Source organism: Arachis ipaensis, chromosome B8 (genome assembly GCF_059453495.1).
Source record: "Arachis ipaensis isolate K30076 ecotype BB chromosome B8, ASM5945349v1, whole genome shotgun sequence".
Classification (NCBI taxonomy): domain Eukaryota; kingdom Viridiplantae; phylum Streptophyta; class Magnoliopsida; order Fabales; family Fabaceae; genus Arachis; species Arachis ipaensis.
Window position 1 is genome coordinate 55753437 of NC_142443.1, and position 17742 is coordinate 55771178.

The window sequence follows — 17742 nt, forward strand, 5'->3', positions numbered from 1 at the left end:
ATGAGTGAGAACCGACAGATGATTAGCCGTGCGGTGACAGCGCACCTACACCATTTTCACTGAAAGGACGGATGGTAGCCATTGACAATGATGATCCACCAACATACAGCTTGCCATGGAAGGAGACCTGCGTGCGTGAAGAAGAAGACAGTAGGAAAGCAGAGATTCGGAAGACAGAGCATCTCCAAATCCTCAATCTGTTCTCCATTGCTGCATAACAAGTACTATTTAATTTATGCTTTTTACTCTTCATAAATACAATCACTCTTATCATTGATTTCCTGACTAAGAATTACAAAATAACCATAGCTTGCTTCAAGCTGACAATCTCTGTGGGATCGACCCTTACTCACGTAAGGTATTACTTGGACGACCCAGTGCACTTGCTGGTTAGTGATACGAGTTGTGCGAAGTTGTGACAAAGAACTAAGATTATGAACGTGCGTATAAAGTTTTTAGCTCCGTTACCAAGGAATGAACGATCACGATTTCTGCGCACCATTGTGATGCCAGGGCATTTTGGCCAGTTTCACTGACCTTTTCTTTATGGTTTTAAGGTAGTTTCATGCATTTTCTTAGGAAATAAGCAAGTTTTGGGTAAATAATCACTTACATCTTGATTCAAGCAAACATTGTGAATTTTACATGATTTCATGAGAATTATGCAAGAATTAAAGGACAAATTGAATGATGCATGTCTCATAACTTGGATCAGAGCTTTGATGCACTTTATTGCTTGATTTCAGGATAAAGGAAGCAAGAAAGAACCACGTTAGTAGCCACGTTAGTCTAGCTAACGTGACCACTAATGTGGAATGAAGGCTAGCTTGTAACGTTAATGAGAAAAGTGATTACCAATAACGCCTTCGTGAGCCATCATAGCCCACGTTAGTTGCCACGTGGAAGCTAACGTGGAAGAGAAGTGGAACTCCAACGTTAGTGGTAAAAGTAAGTGCCACTGACGTTCCAAAAGGGGCAATTGGCCACGTTAAGAGCCACGTTAACGTAGTTAACGTGAGCTCTAACGTGGAAGAAGAAGATGATGCCAACGTTAGTGACACTCACTTTTGTCACTAATATTGGACTAAGCCCATATTGGCTACGTTAAAAGCTACGTTAACCTAGTTAACGTAGACTCTAACATGGAGGGAGCAAGAATCACCAACGTTAGTGAGACCCACCTTTGTCACTAACGTTGGATTGAGCCACGATGAGCCACGTTAATTACATTAACGTGGAAGCTAACGTGGAGAAGAGGGATGATGAGCCAACGTTAGTGACACTCACCTTTGTCACTAACGTTAGAGATGGCTATTAATACCACGTTAGAAGTCATATTAAGTTAACGTGACTTCTAACGTGGGAAGTAGGGGCGTTCTGAAGCATTAGTGACAAAGGTAAGTGTCACTAACGCTCTCGAAGATTTGGCAAGCTTACGTTAAAGGCCACGTTAACTATTCTAACGTGAACTCTAACGTAGGGAGAAAGGGGTACTCTCAACGTTATTGAAAAAGGTAAACACCAGTAACGTTTGCGAAGGGCCAAGGGTCAACGTTAGTGGTCACGTTAGTGCCATTAACGTTGAAGTTAACGTGGACCACTTTAGGTTAGGAACGTTAGTGAAAAAGGTGATTGTCACTAACATTCTCAACCCCACATTTTCACTTAACGTTAACACCACTAACGCCCTAAGCTAAAGTCCATGCCTACTTCACAGTCTCTCTGCAAGTAAAGCTGAGCCCACTGAAGAAGATAACTGCTTCAACTCAAGATCCAAAGGCCCATATCCAAGACTTGAAGAGCCAACTAGAAGATCAGAAGAGTAGTATAAATAGGGAGAGCTTTGAACTAAAAAAGAGGAGCTTTTTGGGTATTATTAGAATTACACTCTCTGTATTTTACTTTCTCTGCACTTCTAGTTTAACTTTGAGAATGTACTCTCCATCTTTGCTTTCATTTCCCAGAGCTGTGAACAACTAAACCCCTTTCATTGGGTTAGGGAGCTCTGTTGTAATTTGATGGATCAATAATAGTTTTCATTATTCTTCTTCTTTCTTTTCTCTTGATTTTACTAGAAAGCTTTCAATCTTCATCCAATTGAGTAGTTATCTTGGAAAAAAAGCTATTCATACTTGGATCGCTTCTGAACCTTGGAAAAGGAATGAAGAGATCATGCTAGAAATGCTTTCTCATGTTGGACCAAATTAGAGTTTGGGCGGATATGGTGACATATAATTCTCCCAATACTTTGATTTGGAAATACATGTGGTATAATCAGTGACCACACTTCATCTCTTCTTATGAGCAATTAGACCAAGGAATTGGCTATTGATCTGATTTGAGAGATTGAATTACCAAGGAATTGGAATTCAATCACTTAAGATTGCCAAGGAGATCAATGAATGCATTGATTGAGGAAGAGATGAAAATGAACTTGATTCAGAGAATGCAACATCTCCTAAGCCCAATGAATTTCCCATTTCTGATCTTACCCATTCTCTTTACTTATTGCCATTTACTTTCATGCTAAACTTCCCTTCCCCATTTAAGATTCTGCAATTTACTTTCCGTCATTTATTTTCTGCTATTTACTTTCCCGCCATTTAATTTCCTGCAATTCTCAACTCACTTTCTGCTTAGCTCAACTAGAACATTCTTCCAATTAAAGTTGCTTGACCAATCAATCCCTGTGGCATTCGACCTCACTCTACTGTGAGTTTTTACTTGACGACAACTCGGTATACTTGCCGAAGAAAATTTGTTGAGAGACAAGTTTCCGTGCAACACATTGTGCAATCGACGCGGACGCGTCATGCACGCTTACGCGTGGATGCGCAAATACACAGAGGCACGCGCACGTGTCGTGTGCGCGCACGCGTGGCATGAGTCATGCGGAGGGCGCAGTGTTAGCCCAGTCCTCGCATAACTCCCGGGTAAAATGTATCAGAGAATGGGAAATGCAACCGATGTGTACGTGACTAGCACGCTCGTGCGTGGATTGCTCGGTCCAGTTTAGGAACGCGTACGCGTCATGTGCGCGTACATGTGATAGGGCTTAGGCGTGGAGCTCAGTGCTGGCTCAGAGTTTGCACAACTCTCTGGTTGAAGTACCAGGAGTTGTGAAATGCCAACGACGCGTGTGCATCTCGTACGCCCACGCGTGGATACCCCCTTTTTTTTCCATAGACATGAAGGGATGCATTTTCATCAAAAATTTAGTAGGCAATAAAACTAAAGAGATCAAAAACACTCAAAACTCTATGTAATGCTCAAAATGGAGTGTTGTCTTCTACACTAAGGATCCAACCTACTTAAGATCAATGCAAACCCTCATGAATTATCACAACTAGCATAATAAAGTCTATCTAAACAATCTCAAAAATTAAGCATTCACCAAATCAAGCAACAATTTAAAAACTATATACAAAAGAGACAAAAAAGGGTAGATCTCACCATGGTGGGGTGTCTCCCACCTAGCACTTTTGTTTAATGTCCTTAAGTTGGACGGTCACTAGCTCAATTCCCTTTGCCATTAGGTGCATCTTTCAAAAGGAATACCTCAATCTCCTTGTTGCTTTTCATCTTCTCTCCATGGTACAACTTTAGACGATGCCCATTAACCTTGAAGATGTCGGGGCTTGAAGGATGGTGCAAGTGATATACCCCATACGGCTCCGCCTTTTCTACTCTATAAGGTCCTTCCCATCTTGACCTCAGCTTTCCGGGCATCAACCTCAATCTTGAATTGTAGAGGAGGACTAATTTGCCGGCTCTAAATTCTTTTCCCCTTATGTTCTTATCATGCACGACTTTCATCCTCTCCTTGTAGAGTCTACAGTTCTCATAGGCTTCTAACCTCAAGCATTCCAATTCCACTAATTGTAGCTTTCTCTCAATTCCAGCCCCTCCCAAACTTGAATTACATTCCTTGACGGCCCAATATGCCTTGTGCTCTATTTCCACCTGTAGGTGGCAAGCTTTGCCATAGACCAACCAAAAGGGGCTTATGCCAATTGGCGTCTTGTAAGCCTTTCGGTAGGACCATAGTGCATCGGTGAGCTTGGCACTCCATTCCTTTCTATGCGGCTTCACAATTTTTTCCAATATGCGTTTAATCTCCCGATTGGAAACCTCGACTTGGCCATCGTTTGGGGATGGTAGGCCATGGCTACTTTATGCATGATGCCATATTTCCTCATTAGCCCTTCCATTCTCTTGTTGCAAAAATGTGAACCTTGGTCACTCACGATTGCTCGTGGTAACCCAAAGCGACAAATTATGTTATTCCTCACAAAAGAAAAGACCACATTAGCATCATCCGTCCGGGTGCGTATCGCTTCCACCCATTTGGACACATAATCAACGGCTAGTAGAATGTAGAGAAAACTATTAGAATTTGGGAATGGCCCCATGAAGTCAATACCCCACACATCAAAGATCTCGCAAAATAGCATGGTTTGTTGTGGTATCTCATCCTTCTTGGAGATATTACCAAATCTAAGACATTGAGAATAAGATTTACAAAAGAGAGAAGAGTCCTTGAAAAGAGTTGGCCACCAAAATCCACAATCTAGGATCTTTCTTGCCGTCCTTTGAGATCCATAATGGCCACCTCCCTCAAAGGAGTGGCAAGCTTCCAAGATTGATTGGAATTCGGTTTGTGGAATGCACCTCCGAATTACTTGATCCGCACCACATCTCCAAAGGTATGGGTCATCCCACACGTAATATTTGGATTCGCTTTTTAGCTTATCCTTTTGATGCTTGGAGAGATTAGGAAGAAAGGTGCGAGACACCAAGTAATTGGCAATTGGCGCATACCAAGGTATGACTTCCGAGATTGCTTGCAAGCCCTCAAAGGGAAAAGAATCATTAATAGGAGTGGCATCACCCTTGGTGTTCTCAAGGCGACTCAAGTGATCCGCCACTAGGTTTTGCGAACCACTCCTATCTTTAATTTCTAAGTCAAATTCTTGCAATAACAAAACCCATCTAATCAACCTTGGTTTGGATTCCTTCTTAGCCAACAAATATTTCAACGCCGCATGATCCGAGTACACTACCACCTTGGAACCAAGTAGATAAGCTCAGAATTTATCCAAAGCAAAAACAATAGCCAACAACTCTTTTTCGGTGGTAGTGTAATTGGATTGGGCTCCATCCAAAGTTTTTGATGCATAGGCAATGACCTAAGGATTCTTACCCTCGCGCTGTGCTAGCACGGCTCCCACGGTGAAGTTTGAAGCATCACACATTATTTCAAATGGCCGACTCCAGTCGGGCCCTCTTACTATGGGAGCTTGGGTCAACGCGACTTTGAGCTTGTCGAAAGTCTCCATGCATTCTTTGCTTAGATCAAATTCAACATCCTTTTGCAACAATCTAGATAGAGGTAGTGCTACCTTACTAAAGTCCTTAATAAATTGCCGGTAAAAACTTGCATGACCAAGGAACGCACGGACTTTCCTCTCGGAGAAGGGGTAAGGCTGATGCGGGCGGAAATTGGCGAGTTAAGAATGATTATAAACTATGCGTTGCAAGTATAGTTCTCAACCAACCAGAAATCTGTTTTATCAATTTAAAAAGGGTGTCACAGAAATTAAAATCAAAATACTGGGAGTATGAGTCCCAGGTCGTCTCCCAACGAGTTGCAGAAAAGTGTACTATTTTATTAATCAGATGTTTTCAAAAAGGTTTGAGTTGAATGGCAGAAAATTAAATTAGAGAATTTATATAAATTTAAATAAAAGCCTTGATTGAGAGTTGATTAGTTGGAAACCCTATTCTTGTTGCAGTACTCTCAAGATTAATTGATAATTGGGGATTATTCTGTTTAGTTGTCCCTCACTAAGTAAGGGAAAGTTAAACAAGTTGGAATGCTATTTCTATCCACAAGTTCCAATCCGCTCTGGGGAGGATTGGTGTTAGTAACTAGAGAGCAATCCAACAATAAACCCAACTACAATCTCTCTCTTGAGCATCCCAACTTCAAGGGTTTCTTTCAATCAACTCCCCATCAAGTTAGGGGACTACTCGCTCATTGTAAATGTAAAATTCATAACATAAGAAAAGGAATTAAAGAAAGACATCATAAATAATGATCAAAAGATTAATCAAAAATAAAAGTGACTCTTGTATTAATAAATGCTAAAATAATCCAACAATAAAATTAAGTAAATTAAGGAACATAGAAGAGTAAGAGACAAATAAAGAAAACGAACTAGAGTGTCGAAGTCTTGATGAGGCAATAACTCTTCTCAATATCCCAATGCAAAAACAATGAACATAACAAATCCTAAAAACTATGAATGTGTAGAGAGAAAACCTAGAGGAGAGGAAAACTAGATCTAAAAACTAAAACTATACGGAATGAATGTTGTTGTTGGTTTCTGCATGTTCTCTGGCTCTAGTCTGCTTTTCTGGGCCGAAAACCGGGTCAAAATAGGGCCCAAAATCGCCCCCAGTGATTCTGCAGATTATGCAGATCGTGCATGTCACGCGGTCGCGTCATCCATGCGGCCGCGTCATTCGGCTTTCTGCTTTGCCACGCGGTCGCATCATCCATGCAGCCGCGTCACTCGTGCTATTCCATGCCTGCGGTTGCGTCATCCATGCGGCCGCGTCACTGCAATTTCCTCTTCTTCGCGCGGTCGCGTCATCCATGCGACTGCGTCACTTCTCGCTGGTCATCTCCTCAATTTCTTGTGTTCCTTCCATTTTTGCAAGCTTTCTCTCTAATCTCCAACTCATTCATGCCCTGTAAAGCCTGAAACACTTAACACACAGACCACGGCATCGAATGGAATAAAGGAGAAATAAAATATATAATTAAAGTCCCTAGGAAGCAAGTTTTCAATCATACAATAACTTTAGGAAGGAATTATAAATGCATGCTTATTTAATGAATAAGTGGATAAAGATCATGATAAAACCACACAATTAAACACAATATAAACCATAAAATAGTGGTTTATCAACCTCCCCACACTTAAACATTAGCATGTCCTCATGCTTAGTTGAAGGAGATAAAATGAATAAGTAAGAACATGTAAAACCTATGAAATACAATGCAACCTATATATATGAATGCAACTATATAATTTTTGTCCACTTGATCTAAAGTAAATAAGCTCTTCAAAACAATTACAAATCAAATTCTACTAACTCAATTCTTATACGGTAAGAACAGATAAAAATGCAAGAAGATAGCTCATGAAAGCAGGGAACATAGAAATTCAAGCATGGAACCCTCACTGGTGGTGTATGTACACTCTAGTCTCTCTAGTGTATAGGGTCATCACTCTATCCTTCTCTAATCATGCTCTCTAATTTTTTTGTTCTTCTCTTAACCAATCAACAACATTTAATATACCAATGCAAACATCATGAGGTCTTTTTTTTTTTAAGGTTGTAATGGGGCCAAGGTAAGGGTAAGGATATACATATGTCTAAATAAGCTTATAAATTGAATCTTTAATTAACCCAAGCTTTAACATAACCTATATATATTCAATATAATTTTAGAATTCATACCTAGCTACCCAGAATTTTCCTTTCACATCCATACTCATGTATCAACCTTTTATTTTGATTTTATCATACATGCATTGATCCTTGAATTCTTAATTCAACATTGGGGTAATTTTGTCCCCTTATTTATTTTATTTTTATTTTATTTTATTTTATTTTATTTTATTTTATTTTATTTTATTTTTTTTCAACATAAACATAAACATAGCTTATCAATGCACATAGATTTTTTTTTAATTCTTATAGTTTCACATGAGTAGGTATCCAAATTCCCATTATATTATCATGACTCATTCCCTTTTTATCCTTTGTTCCCACAATTTCCCATACTTAGATAACACACACAATTCTATCTTAAGCTAACCAAAGATTCAATTTGGGATATATAATTGTTTTTCCGCTTAAGACTAGTAATGTGGTAAAATATAGAACAAATGGGATTTAAAGGCTCAAAGTGGCTAACAAAGGTAATTGAAAGGATAGACTTTATTTGGATAAGTGAGCTAAACAAATAATGGCCTCAATCATGTGCAAACATATAGATATAATAAACATTGGACATATAGGATGAAACAAAATGTAGATTACAACCATAGAGAAGTACACACACAAGAATAAAATAATTATGGTTAAATAATGTAACCATTCATAAAGGCTCAAATCTCACAGGTTGTGTGTTCTTTAGCTCAAAAATCATGTTCCAAATACAACTTCAAGCAAATTTAATATAAAATAATTAATTAAAATTAGTGAAATTTTGTTCCAAAGATAGAGTCTTAGAAGAAACTCATTGTCTTTTCAATCAAGCAGAACATGCATGCAACTAATCTATTACTATGCAATTTATCCTATTCTATAAAAGAAAAAATCTAACTAAATATCCTAATTTATTGGTGCTAGGGAAGAGAAATTACCTCCGGAAGTCAGGTACTGACCGACCTCCCCACACTTAAGGCTTTGCACCGTCCTCGGTGCCATCTGTCAAGAACAAAGGTGGGCTGGTAGCAGTATCTCCACAGTCGGGACCATCATGGCTCCTTGTGCTGGTAAAGGAAGGGGAGTCCGGGGTGTCTGAGTCCTTGAATTTTCCTATGATCAGCTCCTTGAGGTATGTGAATCGCGCTTGTTACGGCGCTCTCTCATCTTAGCTTTGTGTTCTTGCGGATCCAACTTTTCAAGTATCTGCTGGAGCAGCTGATCAGTAGTAGGTGCTTGTGGTGTTGAAGAAGGAATATCTTCAACTGGTTCAGTAGGCTGGCTGGTAGTGGCTGCTGGAAGTCTAAGGTACTTCCCGTTAAGGACATACTGATCATCCCGGGGAAGCATGGCTTTGGTGTCCCCAGCTCTGTAGGAGACTCCGGCGGCTGAGACAAGATCTGAGACCAAGGCGGGGAAAGGTACATTGCCCGCAATTTGGACGTTTCCCATGGCATTCCGGATGTGTCTTGGTAGGTTCAGAGGCTGGTCTGTAAGGATGCACCATAGTAGAACGGCCATGTCCACAGTGAAGGAGGATTCGTGAGTACTCGGGAAGACATAATGGGACATGATCTGTGCCCATATGCGAGCCTCCAATGTAAGTGCTGAAGCCGAAATTCCCTTAGGGCGGGTACGATGGTATCCGTAGATCCAACGGCTGTCAGGTAGTGCGATAACTCTGAGAACAGCATCCTAGTCAAATTGGTACATCTGGCGCTTGAGTTCGGTTTCTTGAAAGGCATCCAGTCTTTCTAGAACAGGGGGAAGACTTAGAACTTTTTGAATGGCCTCTTCTGTAATGGGGACTTGCTTTTGACAGACGTAGACAGATTTCAGGGTTAGTAAGTGGTAGTTGGAGTAGAACTCGACTACCCAAGAAAGATTGACCTGCCTTGGCTGTCTTTGTAGGAAACCCCATTGTCTTCGGGCAATCTGCGGCTCAACAAATGTAGCAATGTGGTTTGGGAGGAGAAGAAGGTATTCGTTGTTGTAACTCCTTTCAGCCAGGATGGGGAACATCTGCTCACAGTAACGATTGGGAAACCGCGCAGTGTCCTTTGCTGGGAAGGCTCTTTCTTTATCATCAACCTTTATAATCCTCTTAATTTTCTTTGTTGAGAGCTTGACTGCGGTGGAAGAAGGCTCTGCCACTAATGCTCTCTTCGTTCCTCTCCTTGCTGTTGATTTGGGAATGGCTTTCTCTTTTCCTTTCTTGGTGGCCATCCTGAAAAAGGGAAGAGAAAGTAAATTAAGTTTACAGAGATAGAGCAAGGAAGATAATGGAAAAGGATGGTTATAAATGCACATTAAAAGGTAAATGAAGTTAACACACGCTCATGAGTACATGTGAAAACTCATTAATGGAAAATAGCTAGTGCATATGATGACAAGTGAATGCAAGGTGTTTATTGGCATGCCGGCAAAGGGCATGAGTAGCATAGATCAAACATCACTCGTAACAAACCATCACGTTTGTATTGACAATTAATTTCAATTAATAAAATAGTAAAGGGAAATTGTGAAAAGCAAGCATTGAATATTAGAGTAGAAAAATGTAGAGAAGTTCATAATGCCATATAGGTTTTTTCACAAACACATAGCATGCATGTAGAAGAGGCTCTTGAAAATAAGAATTGGAACATGCGAGTAATCCCTTAAAAAGCAATGTATAATTGTCAAATAAATTTACAACAATCCACAAGCATATAATAATAAATAATGACTCACATAAATTGAGAACACCAAGTAAAAAGGAAAAAGAAAGAAAAAGAGAATAGGAAAGAAGATAACATATAAAAATAAGAAGAAAAATAGAAAAGTAAGGAGAGAAGAAAAAGAAAAACCTTGTTAATGGAGGTGAGAGAGAGAGAAAGTGTAAAAAGTGAGAAAGAAGGAAGAAGGGAGGAAGGAAGGGAGAAGAAATAAGGAGGGAAAAGAGAAAATAGGATTTGGGGAGAAAAAGATATGATAATTGGCAAATTAGGAAAACTGTGCGGCGCAATCGACGCGGTCGCGTGGGGCACGCGGTCGCACGACTTGCGCTTAAACTCAATGACGCGGTCGCATCGGTCTCGCGGTCACGTGACCCGTTTTAGGCTAATGGCGCGAGGGTAGCCTCGCACTCGCACAACTCTCTGTTCAAAATCATATTAGTGCCAAATTTTGGGTGACGCGATCGCATGGGGCATGCGATCGCGTGAGTGGTCAATTAGTGGGATACGACGCGGTCGCGTGGGGCACGCGATCGCGTGAGAGGGACTGCGCGTCCAGCGCCAGTCCAGCACCACTCTAGCACAACTTTCGGCTGTGTACCCTTGTTACGTCAAAATTCAGATCATGCGGCTGCGTGGGGCACGCGGTCGCGTGGGATGCCATTATTCCCATATGACGCGGTTGCGTCAGTGATGCGGTCGCGTGGGACGGTTTGTGCCATTGACACGCCTCCAACCCTGCTCCTGTGTAACTCTCTGTTCATATTATTATTGTCTCCCAGCTCCCTGCGACGCGGACGCGTCAACGAGGCGGTCGCGTCGCGTGGTGATTTTTTTTTTAATTAAAAATATGTGAATGCAGATGCATGAAATGTACTAATGAAGAGAAGAGTTATTGAATAAGAAAATTAAAAATAAGGAAAAGAACGATCATACCATGGTGGGTTGTCTCCCACCTAGCACTTTGCTTTAACGTCCGTAAGTTGGACGCTCCACTAGCTCAGTCTTCGGCTATGTGGGGATCTTCCAAGAGGAAGATCTCGAGCTCCTTATTCTTCTTCAGCTTCTCGCCATGGTACAGCTTTAGACGATGTCCATTAACTTTGATAAGTTCAAAGCTTGAAGGATGGCTTAGGTGATAAACTCCGTACGGTTCGGCCTTCTCTACTCTGTATGGACCTTCCCATCTCGATCTCAACATGCATGGCATGAGCCTCAGTCGAGACTTGTAAAGGAGGACTAAGTCCCCAGGTTGGAACTCTTTCCTCTTGTTGTGCTGATCATGTACAGCCTTCATCTTCTCCTTGTATAGTCTTGAGTTCTCATAAGCTTCTAGATGAAGGCTTTACAGTTCCTGCAGTTACAACTTCCTTTCAGCTCCGGCTATCTCAATTCCCATGTTGCATTCTTTTACTACCCAAAAGGCTTTATGCTCTATTTCAACAGGGAGATGACAAGCTTTTCCATAAACTAAGCGAAAAGGACTCATCCCAATGGTGTTTTGTATGCTGTTCTGTATGCCCAGAGTGCATCTTGTAGCCTAATGCTCCAGTCTCTTCTATGAGGTTTGACTATCTTCTGCAAGATACGCTTTATCTCTCTATTTGACACCTCGGCTTGCCCATTAGTCTGAGGATGGTAGGCTGTTGCAACTTTATGAATTATCCCATGCTTCTTCATTAGTCCTGTTAGTCTCCTGTTACAAAAATGGGTGCCTTGATCGCTCACGATTGCTCGTGGTGATCCAAAGCGACAAATAATATGGTTTCTCACAAAGAAAACAACAGTGTTAGCATCATCAGTGCAGGTAGGAATTGCTTTCACCCATTTGGAAACGTAATCCACAGCTAACAATATATAGAAATAACCATTAGAATTTGGAAATGGACCCATGAAGTCAATGCCCCAAACATAAAAAATTTCACAGAAAAGCATAATCTGTTAAGGCATCTCATCCCTCCTGGATATATTACCAAATTTCTGGCATGGAAAACAAGATCTACAAAATTCAGCAGCGTCCTTAAAAAGAGTAGGCCACCAGAATCCACAATCTAAGATTTTTCTAGCAGTTCTTTGAGGGCCAAAATGTCCTCCACTCTCAGATGAGTGGCAGGCCTCTAAGATAGACTGGAATTCTGATTGAGGCACACACCGTCTAATTACTTGGTCAGCTCCACATCTCCATAAATATGGGTTATCGCATATATAATATTTAGACTCGCTTTTCAGCTTGTCCCTTTGATGCTTAGAAAAATTTGGAGGAAAGGTGCGGCTAACTAGATAATTAGCTACAGGTGCATACCAAGGGACTATCGCAGATACTGCTTGCAGGTTATCAAATGGAAAATTATCAGCTATAGGAGTAGAGTCATCTGTAATATGCTCAAGGCGACTCAAGTGGTCTGCCACTAGATTCTGGTTACCACTCCTATCCTTAATTTCTAAATCAAATTCTTGTAATAGCAGTATCCAACGTATAAGCCTTGGTTTGGACTCCTTTTAGATAATAAATACTTTAGAGCTGCATGGTCTGAATACACTACTACCTTAGTACCAAGTAAATAGGCTCGGAATTTATCCAGAGCAAAAACAATAGCAAGAAGCTCTTTCTCAGTAGTAGTGTAATTCGACTGAGCGGCATCCAAAGTTTTAGACGCGTAAGCAATAACAAAAGGATCCTTACCTTCACGTTGAGCCAGTGCTGCTCCTACTGCATGGTTGGAAGCATCACACATTATTTCAAAAGGCTGGCTCCAGTCTGGTCCTCTCACAATTGGAGCTTGAGTCAGTGCAGCCTTCAGTTTATCAAACGTCTGTTTGCAATTTTCACTGAACTCGAACTCAATATCTTTCTGCAGTAGTCTAGATAAGGGAAGTGCTACCTTACTGAAGTCCTTAATGAACCTCCTGTAAAAACCTGCATGGCCAAGGAAAGAACGGACCTCCCTCACAGAAGAGGGATAAGGTAAACTAGAAATAACATCCACCTTTGCTGGATCTACAGAAATGCCAGTATTAGACACAACATGTCCTAGTACAATCCCTTGTTTAACCATAAAGTGGCATTTTTCAAAATTTAATACCAGGTTTGTACTAACACATCTATCTAATACTCTAGATAATCCAACTAAGCAAAGGCTAAAGGAATCGCCATAAACACTAAAATCATCCATAAAAACTTCCATACAGTCCTCAATAAGATCAGAGAAAAGACTCATCATGCACCTTTGGAAAGTAGCGGGTGCATTGCACAAGCCAAATGGCATTCTCTTGTAAGCATAAGTCCCAAAAGGACATGTAAAAGTGGTCTTTTCCTGATCCTCGGGAGCTATATGAATCTGGAAATAACCTGTGTAACCATCTAGAAAACAATAATGCGATTTACCTGACAGGCGATCCAGCATTTGATCAATGAATGGGAGAGGATAGTGATCCTTACGGGTTGCTTGGTTGAGGCGTCTGTAGTCAATGCAGACCCTCCAGGCATTCTGAACTCTGGTTGTCAAGAGCTCTCCATGCTCATTCTTCACTGCAGTGACTCCAGACCTCTTTGGTACCACTTGTACTGGGCTTACCCATTCACTGTCTGAGATGGTATAGATGATATCTGCCTCTAGTAGTCTGGTCACTTCCTTTTTGACAACCTCTAGGATAGTGGGGTTCAGTCTTCTCTGGGGTTGACGGACAGGTCTTGCTCCCTCTTCTAAAAATATTCTATGCTCACAGACTTGAGGGTTTATGCCTACTATGTCTGCCAAACTCCAACCAATTGCCTTCTTGTGCCTCCTCAGCTCACCAAGTAGCTGCTCTTCCTGTTGAGAAGTGAGTTCTCTTGCAATGATAACTGGAAACTTCTACCCATCTTCAAGGTAAGCATATTTGAGGTGTGGGGGAAGGGGTTTTAATTCTAACTTCTGATCATGTTCAGGCTCTGGGTTGTCTGGAGCTGGTAACAGTGGTAAGGCACTGTCATTGTCCTCTGAGAGTGTCCCCACACTTGGACATTGTCCTGTGTGCTTCTCTTCAAATTCCTCCTGATGGACTTCAGCCACGGTTTCATCTATGATATCACACTTGAGGATAGAATGATCCTCTGGAGGATGCTTCATAATTTCATTCAGATTGAAGATTACTACTCTGCCATCTATTTCAAAAGAGTATGTTCCTGAAAAAGCATCTAATTTAAACTTTGAGGTCTTCAGGAATGGTCTTCCGAGTAGGATTGATGATGGCTTGTCTGAGTCATTTTGGGGCATTTCCAGGATATAAAAATCAGTGGGGAACATGACTCCCTTAATGCCTACTAGTACATCTTCAGCAACTCCAACCACTGTAATAATGCTTTTATCTGCTAACACAAAACGAGCTGCCGACCTTTTTAAGGGAGGGAGCCTCAAAACATCATATATAGACAAAGGCATTATATTTACACATGCTCCTAAATCACACATGCATTCAGAAATTATCACACCACCAATAGTACAATTGACTATACAAGGACCTGGGTCACTACACTTTTTAGGTAAACTTCCCATTAAAGCAGATATGGAACTTCCTAAAGGAATAGTTTCTAATTCATTAATTTTATCCTTATGTATACATAAATCTTTTAGAAACTTTGCATATTTAGGTACCTGTTGAATAACATCAAAAAGGGGAACAGTTACTGGTGCGCGGAAATTGTGATTACACTTTAATTATGTAAAATTCATCGCTCTTTCTTTCCTTGGTAATGGCGCCAAAAACATGATGCCAATACCATGGTTCACAACTTCGCACAACTAACCAGCAAGTGCACTGGGTCGTCCAAGTAATACCTTACGTGAGTAAGGGTCGAATCCCACGGAGATTGTTGGTATGAAGCAAGCTATGGTCACCTTGCAAATCTTAGTCAGGCAGATATAAAATAGTAATGAGGTTTTCGAAATTAATTAATAAAATAGGGATAGAAATACTTATGTAAATCACTGGTGAGAATTTCAGATAAGCGAATAGAGATGCTTTCGTTCCTCTGAACCTCTGCTTTCCTGCTATCTTCATCCAATCAGTCTTACTCCTTTCCATGGCTGGCTTTATGCAAGGGCATCACCGTTGTCAGTGGCTACATCCCCTCCTCTCAGTGAAAATGATCAACGCACCCTGTCACGGTACGGCTATTCATCTGTCGGTTCTCGATCATGCTGGAATAGGATTCACCCTCCTTTTGCGTCTGTCACTAACGCCCAGCACTCGCGAGTTTGAAGCTCGTCACAGTCATTCAATCATTGAATCCTACTCGGAATACCACAGACAAGGTTTAGACCTTCCGAATTCTCTTGAATGCCGCCATCATTCTAACTTACACCACGAAGATTCTGGTTAAGAGATCTAAGAGATACTCATTCAGTCGAAGGTAGAACGGAAGTGGTTGTCAGGCACGCGTTCATAGGGAATGATGATGATTGTCACGTTCATCACATTCAGGTTGAAGAGCGAATGAATATCTTAGAAGCGAAATAAGATGAATTGAATAGAAAATAGTAGTACTTTGCATTAATCTTTGAGGAACAGCAGAGCTCCACACCTTAATCTATGGAGTGTAGAAACTCTACCGTTAAAAATACATAATTGAAAGGTCCAGGCATGGCCGAATGGCCAGCCCCTCTGATCTAAGAACCAGGCGTCCAAAGATGATCCTAAGATCCTAAGATGATTAAAAGATGCTTGATACAATAGTAAAAGGTCCTATTTATAATAAACTAGCTACTAGAGTTTACATGAGTAAGTAATTGATGCATAAATCCACTTCCGGGGCCCACTTGGTGTGTGTTTGGGCTGAGCCTGAGTGTTGCACGTGCAGAGGCCATTTGTGGAGTTGAACGCCAGTTTCTGTGCCAGTTTGGGCGTTCAACTCTGGTTTTGGATCCTTTTCTGGCGCTGGACGCCAGATTTGGGCAGAAGGCTGGCGTTGAACGCCAGTTTACGTCGTCAATTCTTGGCCAAAGTATGGACTATTATATATTGCTGGAAAGCCCTGGATGTCTACGTTCCAACGCAATTGGAAGCGCGCCATTTCGAGTTCTGTAGCTCCAGAAAATCCACTTTGAGTGCAGGGAGGTCAGAATCCAACAGCATCAGCAGTCCTTCTTCAACCTCTGAATCTGATTTCTGCTCAAGTCCCTCAATTTCAGCCAGAAAATACCTGAAATCACAGAAAAACACACAAACTCATAGTAAAGTCCAGAAATGTGAATTTAACATAAAAACTAATGAAAACACCCCTAAAAGTAACTAGATCCTACTAAAAACATACTAAAAACAATGCCAAAAAGCGTATAAATTATCCGCTCATCACAACACCAAACTTAAATTGTTGCTTGTCCCCAAGCAACTGAAAATCAAATAGGATAAAAAGAAGAGAATATACTATAAATTCCAAACTATCAATGAAACATAGCTCCAATCATATGAGCGGGACTTATAGCTTTTTGCCTTTTGAATAGTTTTGGCATCTCACTTTATCCATTGAGGTTTAGAATGATTGGCATCTATAGGAACTTCAGATTTCGAATAGTATTATTGACTCTCCTAGTTCAGTATGATGATTCTTGAACACAGCTTCTTTATGAGTCTTGGCCGTGGCCCTAAGCACTTTGTTTTCCAGTATTACCACCGGATACATAAATGCCACAGACACATAATTGGGTGAACCTTTTCAGATTGTGACTCAGCTTTGCTAAAGTCCCCAATTAGAGGTGTCCAGGGTTCTTAAGCACACTCTTTTTTTTTTTTGCTTTGGACCTTGACTTTAACCGCTCAGTCTCAAGTTTTCACTTGACACCTACACGCCACAAGCACATGGTTAGGGACAGCTTGGTTTAGCCGCTTAGACCAGGATTTTATTCCTTTAGGCCCTCCTATCCACTGATGCTCAAAGCCTTGGGATCCTTTTTATTTGCCCTTGCCTTTTGGTTTTAAGGGTTATTGGCTTTTTGCTCTTGCCTCTTGGTTTTAAGAGCTTTTGGCTTTTTCTGCTTGCTTTTTCTTTCTATTTTTTTTTTCGCCTATTTTTTTTTTCTGCAAGCTTTGCTCTTTGCTGCTTTTTCTTGCTTCAAGAATCATTTTTATGATTTTTCAGATTATCAAATAACATGTCTCCTAGTCATCATTCTTTCAAGAGCCAACATATTTAACATTCTTAAACAACAACTTCAAAAGACATATGCACTGTTCAAGCATACATTCAGAAAATAAGAAGCATTGTCACCACATCAATATAATTAAACTAAGTTCAAGGATAAATTCGAAACTCATGTACTTCTTGTTCTTTTGAATTAAAACATTTTTCATTTAAGAGAGGTGATGGATTCATAGGACATTTATAACTTTAAGACATAGTTACTAACTACTAATGATCATGTAATGAAGACACAAACATAGATAAGCACATAACATAGAAAATGAAAAACAGAGAAAGTAAGAACAAGGAATGAGTCCACCTTAGTGATGTCCTTGAGCTCTTCTATGTCTCTTCCTTGCCTTT

General features: G+C 40.7%; 1 protein-coding gene across 1 annotated transcript in view; it reads right to left on the bottom strand.

Annotated features, from left to right (window-relative positions):
• Positions 1-3516: 3516 nt before the first annotated feature.
• LOC148548169 (uncharacterized) overlaps positions 3517-17742 on the bottom strand; it is a 46382-nt gene continuing 32156 nt past the window's right edge. Inside the window, exon 4 of the mRNA XM_088495584.1 lies at positions 3517-4168. Within this exon, the coding sequence (XP_088351710.1) occupies positions 3517-4168 (652 nt within the window). The remainder of the gene's footprint in view (positions 4169-17742) is intronic.